Source organism: Actinia tenebrosa, unplaced genomic scaffold (genome assembly GCF_029948245.1).
Source record: "Actinia tenebrosa isolate PJP-AT-01 unplaced genomic scaffold, QUT_ActTen_1.0 PGA_scaffold1__47_contigs__length_23844297, whole genome shotgun sequence".
In the NCBI taxonomy this organism is placed as follows: Eukaryota; Metazoa; Cnidaria; class Anthozoa; order Actiniaria; family Actiniidae; genus Actinia; species Actinia tenebrosa.
This window is the reverse complement of record NW_028292578.1, coordinates 8,035,018-8,046,658: the sequence shown is the minus strand read 5'-3', so window position 1 is coordinate 8,046,658 and position 11,641 is coordinate 8,035,018. Positions and strand designations below refer to the sequence as shown.

The window sequence follows — 11,641 nt, the reverse complement described above, 5'->3', positions numbered from 1 at the left end:
TGAAATGAGCAATTATAATTGCTGATCAGTATAGGTAGATTCTAGAGGCAAATGGAAGAAATGTTTGGATTCACTTACCAAGGTGATAATAACTAAAGTAGGTACGTGAGTAGCGGTCCTCTGCCGAACCATTCATTAAGATACGGGTTTTTGATCACATTTGAAAGCTACGGACGTAATCGGATTTTCTTCACCGTAAAGAGATTTAAACTCAGATTAAAAATAAAGACCTTGGTCCGTGCTTCATTGTCTATGTCTGAGTTGTGTTCATATTAATGTTTCTTCTTGATGGACAGATATATATATTTCGCTGCTCAATTTTCACAGACGCTTCACCCCATTCTCGTACCCAAACCCTTCTCACCAAAAATCGAGGGCGTTAGAAAGCTGAGAAGGCTTTGGGTACAACTGGCTTCATCCATGAAACATCAGTCTTTCAGTGATATCATTTCATTTCAGATCATTTGGGTAGACACTGGAGTTCTTCAGAGTTCTATTTTGGGCCCATCCCGACATTTCACCTCTGTTTTTTAAACGGATTATAAACTGCTTTAAATCTTTGGTGCTATAGGCGAAATTAGGCATACGAACCTGCATGTACGTCATCAAAATTTACATTATCAAAGCCTTGGATATATGCCAAAATTATTCTAGGGTGATGTTATTTAATCCGTGTAAAAATAGTACGCATAATAATGAGTAGCAGACTCTAAACACCTTGTTTTCTTATGCCTCTTTAAATAAAATTCAATAAAATCATTCTTATATCCTGTATTCACATTATATCTACCACAATACTCGTTCAGCTGTACAAAAATATTTTATTATTAAACTAAGTAATTTAATAAAGCATTACAATATTTACAAACTATCATGGTATCTTTTCTTCTAGTGTTAGTTTTATTGACAAAATCGTTAACTAATAATATCTAATACTTTGGAAGATAAGGAAATCTTCTCGATACCAGTCTCTCGCTGTACTCAGATGATCGATCCAGGCCTGGATACCCAGCTAATGGGTAGCCATGGTAACTATGTGGAACTTGGTAGTCATGGTGACGGTCAGGTGATGTACCGTTGATCAGGTCGTTCAGGTAGAGCAGCTTGGCGTAGTGTTCATCTTCTTCGGCCATTTTTTTCTTCAGTTTTGTTCTCTTGTTTTGGAACCAGGTCTTGACTTGTTCATCAGTCATGTCCAGTTCTAGTGCCAGATGTCGTCGTTCTTGCTTACTCAGGTAGTTTCTCTGGACGAATATGCTCTTGAGACGTGCTACTTTATGGGGTGCGAACGATGGTCTGGTCTTTCTGTTCTCATTTGAAGGCTCTGATTGGTCAGGACTTTCTGTTGTATCTGGAATAAGAAATAAATCAATAAATATCAGCATTTTAAGAAAGATGGATCGATCGTGAACTCGTTATAATCACAATATTACAAACCTTTTTCATCTGCAGAATCTTCATCACTATTACTACTGCTGCCACAACTACTAATAGGAGGAAAGCAGTATCTTGGGAACCCTGTGGTAACTACAGCTGGTGTATCAGCGGGCATCTTGTTAGTGTCATGCGTGTCTCGTAGAAGATCATCGATTAGAAAAGACCCTCTTGGTCGAACAGCAGAAACTGTAGACATGGTGTTGGTTTAACGACTGATTGATGTTGCTACTTTTGTGATGTTCGAGTCTGAATGAGGGTACGGTGCTCCATCAGACCGTATTTATGGAGGATGATTACAATATCAAAAACACGCCGCTCTTTGTGCGGTTGATACCGCTCTAGGCTGCTACCTTTACTCATTGAAGTAACCGCCACTACCAGAAAGTAGGACTGACTGGCATAACCAACTTTCCATGTTTTGGCGGGAAGTACAAACACGCCGAGCTTTTGGCGGGAAATACAGATACGCGACCTTGCATGATAAGGCGGGAAACATGAATCTAACATTAACATACAGTTCAACAATTCAACTGTGTTGTGCTTACCCTTTCCATAATATTTTAAGAACTTAGATAATTGTAAACAAAATAAATAAATAAATAACGTCGATCAGTGACAGAGATTTTAACTTAATCAGTAGATACGTAGTTGGCGACCGCATTTTTGTACAAACCTGAAGAAACGCATTGCATGCATTCCGATTAAATCAGTAAAGATTGTTAGTAGACTAATAGATGATCATAGTTGTAGACAAGAGATCTATATTCTTGTATTCTTGTTTTTCTGTATTCTTCTTTCGCTCAAAATTCAAATATATCATACTGTTAGGTCTGTTTCACAGGAAAAGTAAGATCAGTCATGCACAATGTGGGTTCTTGTGTAGAATACATAACCCGGATACCAAAGACAGCCGCTCTTTGTCGAGAGCTTTAGACAATGGAAACTCGTTCCAATCGCCGGCTGTTTGTTTTTTAGCTTCTGTGGTAAAAAGGACCGAGTTTTGGGCGTAAAATACAAACGCAGAACTGAGGTTTTGGCGCGAAATTCAAAAGCACCGGCTCACTGTGTTTTGGGCGCGCGGTAAAATAAAAACCGAGACGTGCAACATTTTGGCGGGAGATTCAAAGACACAACACACGCGCTTCTTTTGGAGTCGAATGAACTCGCAATTTAACGAAAACAATAAGAAAGCAATTATAGAAATGATCTCTTTTGTTTGGTTATCTGACATGGCGCACTGGTTCCGACTTGAACGAATCTACCAAACTAACTAAAAATAATACTTAGTTTTGATGCAAGTAATGGCCGCCATGTTGGTTTACTTCAATCCAAAGTCAGTTTTTTGAAGTTTTCTTCTGCAATATCAATAAACATGGCGGTCATTTTCCTGAATCTCAGGAATGGCTGACTGAGAACCAGGAATGCCTTCAAAGAGAAAGAGTAATTCCACTTCATCAACAGTAAAAAACATTTTGTCAGATACGGTAATAATCGTGAATGATTTCACGTCACTCGTGATGGTTACACTTCACCATCATAGTCAAAACGTTAAAGGCTTATTTGTGCACATTTGGAATATCAAAATCTGAAATAATATTGATTCAAAATCTATTGCTGCTACTTTTCCTGACAGCGAGACAACTCCAAATACTTCTGTATTTCATTTCCATTTATCGATAACAACAACAACAACAGCGGTGTGTTCGAGTAATGTTTTGATTGATGGAAGCCAAAAATCCAGACGACTATAGACGTTGTGGCCGTCTCATAAAAATGACAAGTACTAAGGGTTCTCGATAAACTATCAATTACTTCAAAGGTTTGTAATATTCATTTTCATGAAATTATTTACATAGCTAATGATTTTATGATATAAATGTTTACACTTCTACTAGAGTGGTTTTACTTGGTCAGTGAAAGAATAATAAGCATACTACATAGTATTAAAAAATACACAATTTGATATGGTAACTAGATTTACAGAGTAATTTTCGTCAAGGTCCTTTTTAGATCGATATATAATAGGCCCTTTGCAGTTAACTGTCACGTGTCTGTACTGGACTGCAAACATTTTTTATATTAAATTGGTGATTCTTTTTAGCTACTTGTAAAGAACTGAATGAAAACATATGTATCCAGTGTGTAACGAAATGTAGTTTTATTACGATCTCTCGAAACAGGTTGTAGAAAGTTTGTTTGCAGTCCAGTAAATTTCACCCATGGGAATCAAAATGTTCATTCATTTGCTCTCAGTGAATTAATCAGCACGTGATTGCTTAGCTGCAAAGGGCCTATTCATGTGATTTTTTTGCGATAGTAAATATCAATTCCATTGTTTTCTTTTGTTTGTAACTTTGTTTCACGGGCCAAGTAAAATCACTCTAACCAAAATATAACGAAATTAACGTTAGAAAATTGTTTTTTTCCCTCTCTAATCTTTTTGTCTGTACTTTGACTTTAAAAAGCGCAGCATGTCAAGATACAAAACGATTCAAGAAACTGACTTCGTTTACAGACTTTAAATGATTGAAGGATAAAAGGTTCTAGCGGTAACACCACTGGGCACAATAAAACAAGCGTTATCTCTGAATAAATTAATTGGCGAGCACTTATTATCCTTCCTTATGAGGTTGAGGAAAAAACTGGGACGAGTTGGCATTGCAGTGCATTGTGGGAATGTTTAGGGGACAAAATGGACGCCATGTTGAAAATATGTCCCCTATAACAGTCCCATGATGCACTGCAATGCCAACTCGGACAGTTTTTTCTTCAACCTCAGAATGGGTAATAGGCACTGATGGTGAGTTTGGAAGGACGTAGGTAGCTTAATGTAGTAACTTGAAAGGTTTGTAAAGGAGCATTGGGTTGCTGTCAACCCAACACGAATGGCCAGCGACCAAGGGAAACCAGGTTTAAACGAGAAATAACCTGAAATAAACGACAAACTGAACAAAGGCGAATAGTATTGTCACATGAGAAGGGAGAGCCCATGCACACTCTAGAGTTTTAGGACAATCGTATCAAAACGGATAGCAAAATAATGATGATAATCAACTAATTAACTTGAATTAACGAACGATGAAGATATCGAAACGGTGATCATTCTGCTGCCTCTACTCGACTTGCTCGCGGTTTCGTTTTTTCAACCATGTTCATCAAGTTTTTCTGTTTTCTTGAAATATCTTTCCTTCTTGCTTCTTTTCGCGATATCGTTTTAAACTTTTTTTTTTTTTTTTTTTTTTGGCAATACTTTTGTTTTCTTGTAGTATTACTGTGTGCTGTATATATTTCATGGTTTAATGTCAAGGTATCCTTCTCCACATACAAACTACATTAGTATCAGCGGCTGCTACGATGTATTCAAGGGTGCTGTTGGCGCACACTTGATTGAAGACTTTGGTAGATTCATTAGGACACAATAATACCTTGAAAAAAAACAAAACAATAGAAAATGAGTTCGTAATCATAAAAACAGCGGTAATTTGGGAACTCCAAAATAGTCTATAGAAGTGAAAATCCTCAAGGAAATGAGAGAAGCTAGAGTTGACAACAACGACTGACCTGGGATTCCTTGTATGTCTTTATTTCATCCGTGTTATTTTCGACTTTCTCATAGTCTGATAGTTTCATTTTGTACATCCAAACGCATCCTTCGTCGTCCCCAGAAACAATAACTTGATGAACTGGGAATGATCGAAGAGATGAAGAAATTGAATAGAATGGAATAAAATGGAATGGAAAGGAAAGGAAAGGAAAGGAAAGGAAAGGAAAGGAAAGGAAAGAAAGGAAAAGCGTCCTACTTACTGGGAACATACGAGAACTTTAGAAAAGGAGTTTCTGTTTTTCTCCACGGTATTTTGTAAACGAGAGTAAAATCGTTCTGAAAAGTAAAACATAAAGTTTAACTAACTTTTACTGATTAGGAATCGTGTAATTTTGTCACAAGCATACCCAAATAGACCTCTTTCCCTTTGACGTAATGTCTAACCATTTCAAACTGTGTCATTCACTCGAGTATCAGTCATTCTTCGTTTTTCGGTGAAATTGATAAAATCCAAACAGTGTATATGTGGAGTAAGCAGGACGCAACTTGAACGAAGAATGTTATTCTCAAGGGAATAATGGCACGTTTTTGTAATGGGAAAGCATTACGTTCAGACTGACAAGTCAATGTGTGTGTCCTCACCTTTGTCATACCAGACTCTGAATTCCAGACACACATTAGACCATCTTCAACACGCTTCGTTGCTTAAAAAGAATTTCATCAAATTTACATAAGAAAACGCTCACTATCCAGGTTAATTATCTGTAATACAACATGGGATCCTTTGGGATCCTGAAAAAACCTCTGGGCTGATCTAAGTCAGGGCATGGCTAACTCACAGATCAAATTGAATTTTTTAAATTTTTTAAAAACTCTACTCATATGTGATGCTGAGTCCAGGACTCAAATCCTGAGACCCCAGAGGTAAGAGAAGAGTACACTCCCACTGTCACCCATGGTGGTCATTTTAGTTATGATAAATCATGTTAGTTGGATTTAAATTCAACCAAGATTACATTCTATAAATCAAAAGATCTTCTTACCAATCTGATTATTTGATAAGCACTGTACACAGTCCAGTGGCAGGGTCTTCTTGCCTGAAAAACTTAGCTTTCCAAATGGTGTTCTGTGGGGGGAAAATTGACAAAAAAATCATCTCTGATGTTGCTAAGCCTTCTGGCAACATCCTTCCAAATAAACACCCTAATGGTGTTCTGTGGGGGGAAAATTGACAAAAAAATCATCTCTGATGATTTTTTGCAACATCCTTCCAGATAAATACGCTCCTCATATTTACCTTGGTTTTTCATTATTTTTTTCTATTTCGTCAATTTTCCACATGTAGCATCCATCGTCACAGGCTCCTACCAGAGTATTGCCATGGGGTGGCATAGAAATATATCGAATGATTGTCCTAGACTTTAAAGTAAGAAGTAATCTGTAGAAAAGAAGAACAAACAAAACAGTCAGAGTGATACAAAATGGGCTCTACTCTTATCTTTATTTCTATATCACAACAGAGCAAAATTAGCCAATGAATGATAAGCTTGACTACATTCCAGTGAGTACCACGCACTTACTTTGACTTGGATTCACAGTCACTACGTTGGTGAAAGCCAATATCCCAGACAGTAACAGTATCACTAGCGGCACAAAACAACCATGACGCTTGAACAGGATGAAACAACAGAGACTCCAAAACACCCTTCATGCCTTTGATCTCCTCACAGCAGACCAACTGGTTTGGTTCAATAATCTTGATATCCTTCTGTTGTCCACCTGCGGCTAGTAGATTAGTTTTCTTGGTGTTGCCATTAAAATCCATGGTGATAGTTGTCCATGCTATACAGTAAAAGATCTCTCCTGGCTGCTTGTATTTTTTCATGACTTGACCGGAGCTACAGTCTATGAAACAGACTGAGTCTCCGCCACACGTAGCACAGATCGATGTAGTGTGACCTATGGGTTTATAATGAATGGTGCTCCTAAGATACTAAAATATAACATCCTCTGCCACACGTAGTGCAGATAGATGTAGTGTGACCTATGGGTTTATAATGAATGGCGCTCCTAAGATACTAAAAAATAACAGTCTCTGCCACACGTAGTGCAGATAGATGTAGTGTGACCTATGGGTTTATAATGAATGGTGCTCCTAAGATACTAAAATATAACATCCTCTGAAACACGTAGTGCAGATAAAAGTAGTGTGACCTATGGGTTTATAATAATTTTTTTTGGGGAGTCGAAGATGACTAAAACAGAGCTAAAATCAATGAAACAGACTCAATGAATTTGAATTGTAATGGCAAATATAAAGCAGTTATATACCTGGTTTGTCCAGACTTGGTTCAAATTCACACCCCCAGACTTGTGTCCGTCTGTCATCTGGATTATTGTTAAGTGAGTGTGTTTGTAATAAGTGTGACACAACAAATCGTGAATCAGCTACACTTAATGTTTCTGTCGGCTGAAACATAAAGAGCAATAGATCAGGCAAATAATTAGTGTGCTTTCCTTCGTGTTTCTGTTTACCCCCCCCCCCCCTAAAAAAAACAATCATCCAGGTACATAATATCAATTTGTCGGAAGTCTCATTTATTTCATGTGGTGTACCAAAAAAATACATGGCAGGTCAAAATTTGTTTAAAAAAAACTTTGGCAGGCCAATTTTTTCCTATTTCGAGCCCTGCATTTGATATGAAACTTGCCATACACCGAATTGATGTATGGCGACCAATTTGAATAACTATTGTTCTGCACTGACTATCAACTGACTAGCCTCCTATACATGTGAAAATAATTTTATGTTTCCCCATGAACACGAGGCTTGTCAGTTGCTTGTCAGTGCAGAACAATAGTTATTCAAATTGGTCGTCATATTTCAATTTGGTGTATACAGTTGCAATAAATCCTGTATGATACTGGCAATGATGCAAAGTGATAAAAATCCATAGCACTTTATTTTTCAAAAAGCTGTACCCTGAACTCACCTTTTTTAAGTCAATACATCCTCTATTCGTATCAGGTGTTGGAATTTTTTCTTTTTCCTTCTCCTCAATCTCACCATTTACTATCAGATCGAAAAAGAAAAAACAAAAAAATGGATGCAAGCATAAAATTGCAACATGTAATGCAAGGGCCTCAATGTTGCCATGTTTTGTTGTGCACAAAACAGAATGTCAAAGACATTGCGAAGGTTGTTGGAAGAATTCTGAGGAAGCAACTAACCTTCGACTTTTTTCTTTTTCCTGGGAGTTCCATATTCAAATTTCAGCTGCATTTTATTAATATGTTCTTTTCCAAGTATTGATAACTAAGAACAAAAACAAGGGAATTATTTTCAAATGATTGGGACAGAGTACAATTTGGGATTTAATTGTACTCCTCTTTACCAATCACAATCAATTAATTTTGTTGAGTGTATTATAAAAAGGAAAAAAAAGTAACATTACATTTTCTTACCCTGAATTCTCTATACTCTTTGAGCATTGAAGGTCCACAAGTTATCTCTTTCTGAATAAACAAAGATAAAAAGACATAAATGAATGCCTGAAGGAACGAACAAACGAATGAACAAACAAACAAACGAATGAATAACACTATACCTTTAATTTTTCAACAAATTCGTTTTCAAATTTTTTAATGTCACCATCTTTTTGATGATCAAAAACACGTTCAAAGCTTTGCCTCCAAACTTCTGATATCTGGAGAATATAAACAATAAAAATATATCATTATTATCTTTTAATGAAAGACCAGTACTGGTCAAAAATACTTCTATTTACACTCTACGAATTTGGATACAAATAATAGCTCAAACATTAAACATGACTATTTAAAAAAGTATAGAAAGAGTGTTCAATGAAGCTTCAGGCTCAAAAGCAAAGTATCTTGAATACGAGACTAACGTGGAAATACAAAAGAAATGCCACTAATTCCATGGAGAAAAAGTGTGATTTATTTTGTATTTCATGTTGGCCTTGCATCCAAGATACTTTTGAGAAGGGCCCATTATTAGATCAAATGGGGGTAACATAATGCATACTTGCCTTGCACAATAAAGTGCTATCCAGCCTTGAAGCTGCATCCCGCATCATTGATACATCCTGGGGGAAAAACAAGCCTCCTAAATAAAATATTCTAGTCATCCCTCCCCCCCCAAAAGAATTACTGTAAAACAATTTAAACTTGTTGCAATAAGATATAGGTACCTACTTTATTGTCAAGCAACTGAAGTAAAGGACATATGGACACTAGCTTGTATTTTTCTGATACCTGAAAGAATGATGAATAGAATGTAACCATAGGCCAAGCCTTGGGCAATGGGAGGACAGGGGGAGGCTTTAGGAAGTATGAGTTACCACAAGATTTCAAAACTCATTGTAATGCAATGGTTTCCCATTTCAGATCACGTCATTCTCTTGAGAATAAGATTCTTCATTTGAGTTGTATCCATATTCATGTGTCTTCTTATGTACAGCCATTAAACAAAGAAATTATACTCTAGGGCATGACGTGGTCAGTAATACTATAATGGTAAAATATAATCCACCAAGACAAATAAGGTCTATAGCTAACCTCAATCAAAGGATTGTTGGAAATATTCAATTCTTTCAAGTTTGGAAAACAATTGAATCCCTCCAATGTCGTCAATTTATTATTGGCCAAATTAATTCTAGCCAAAGAGTTTAGACAAACTCCGTTGGTGTCAAGTTTATTTAGGTTGTTATCAGACAGGTCTAGTTCTTGTAGGTTCACCATCTGGGATAGAATAGCGGGGTCTAAACTGGATAACCCTTTCTTCTGCAAACTGAAAGATAAAAGTAAAATAATAGCATTAATGGGAGTAAAGACCCGGGACGGAGGGGGGTGGTTCTCTTGCCCATTTAGGGTACGGATGTGCCATTGAGCCCTCTCAACCCTGACCCTGTTCTAGAGTAAAATTGCGGAAATTCATACCCTGTTCCAGAGTAACATCGTACATAAAAACCCTTTTCTGGTACTTCGGAAAATAGATACCCTGTTCCAGAGAGCGAGTGCTATTTATATACCTTGTTCCAGAGTAGACTCGCTAAATCCATACCCTGTTTGGCAGCACATACTTGTATAGCGAATATGAGGGAGTAACCCCCGGGAGTAAAGATGACTGGAAATCTTAACAATTTGGTAAACATATTTATACAAGTCAATATATAGTTGAAGTTGAAAATTTTTAGTTAAAGAAAACATGTGTAAGAATATAATAATTAATAATTTCCTAACAAAAGACCTTTTTCTGATTTGTAAAATACAAGGATTTCTTGCTTGACTACAGTCATTGGCACAGGGTCAGCCTCGATTTTGTGCAGAATATTCATGTGTTCCAGTGAAGGTCCATGGAATTCAAAGTGTTTGTATTGTTGAAGTTGCGCATTTTCTTCTTTACCGGTATTTGTGAATATTTTGACATTAAGATGAGGCTAACCCTGCGTAAATGAATATGTAGTCAAGGAACACAGTGGTATTTCACGAATTCGAAAAAAGTCTATTGCATCTACTAAAATACACAGGAAACCCATGTCAAAAGAAGAGCTCATATTCTGGATCTGGGCTTCCTGTGGTTAGGACATCATGGAAGATAATGCCTAAATATAAGGGGTAGAAGGTTAGAGATACATCTATATACTCTCCATAACAAGGATTATGGAGATAGAAGGGAGGTTCAAATCTGAGTCCATAATTAATGGATAACTGGAACTGTTATCAAGAGAGTCGAGAAACAAAGTCAAGACGGCCATGTTGGCTATATTGATGGGTTGCAAGCATTCCCAAGAGATTCAAAAGACAAAGACATGGCGACCATTGTGGTGCCGTTAACAATGGATGCTAATGAGAAATATTTTGTTAAATGGCACCAACATGGCCGCCATGACGTAACGTGCAATCGAAGAATTAACTAAGAAAGCTAGTGAGAGATCTTTAGCACCAGCATGGCTGTGATAACCCAACTTATAAATGAAAAATAAAAGTCTAAGGTGTGCATTAATCATGAGTTAATTCATTTTTTGTGCAGGCAGCATTGCTTATATATAGTATCAATGTTCATAAATAATTTGTATGTGCTAAATAGACAATGCCAGCATATTTTATAACTATAAATACATTAATTTTGAAAACCTTAGACAATGAGGACACAATTTTAATATACTAAAAGTATGTATGTATATAATATAAACTTGATAATGAAGCCATCTGTTTTGTTTGGTTCATATGTTAGACAGCTTGCGTCACATTTGAAACAGAACTTTCTTGAGAGCAATTTTTTTAGTTAATACTAGACCGCAACACCTTCAAATGCAAGTAAAACAGTTCTTCACTACAAAAGAAGGAAGTTTTCCTTCAAATTTCGTGCTTAATTCTAACCTGAGATGACGAACTTCACTCAATTTTTCCACTTTGACAAGGTCTAGGATTTTAGCTACAGTAATGCTGGTACTTTCCTCCATCGTGTAGCCTAGACGACGGTGCCTCTTATCTCTCCAATTTGTCTATTTTCGGTGCTTCATATGAGGAGGTTTTCAAATTCTTTTGCAAGTTTGTAAAAGTTGAAGTTTGAGTGAAGTAAATAAGCTAAACAGATACACATAATAAACACGTGCAAAATGTTCTTCTCAATGG

General features: G+C 36.7%; 1 protein-coding gene across 1 annotated transcript; it reads right to left on the bottom strand.

The window, feature by feature from the left end:
* Nucleotides 1-3,139: 3,139 nt before the first annotated feature.
* On the bottom strand, nt 3,140-11,627 carry LOC116287288 (leucine-rich repeat and WD repeat-containing protein 1). The gene is made up of 16 exons (XM_089033317.1): nt 11,387-11,627; nt 9,563-9,794; nt 9,200-9,259; nt 9,034-9,090; nt 8,590-8,688; nt 8,447-8,497; nt 8,213-8,297; nt 7,975-8,054; nt 7,313-7,451; nt 6,562-6,940; nt 6,279-6,419; nt 6,025-6,107; nt 5,624-5,685; nt 5,242-5,317; nt 4,999-5,120; nt 3,140-4,862 (listed from the first exon to the last, which is right to left on the bottom strand). Exons 1-16 carry the CDS (start codon nt 11,467-11,469, stop codon nt 4,740-4,742), a joined length of 1,872 nt encoding a protein of 623 aa, XP_088889443.1. The 5' UTR covers nt 11,470-11,627; the 3' UTR covers nt 3,140-4,739.
* Nucleotides 11,628-11,641: the final 14 nt, after the last annotated feature.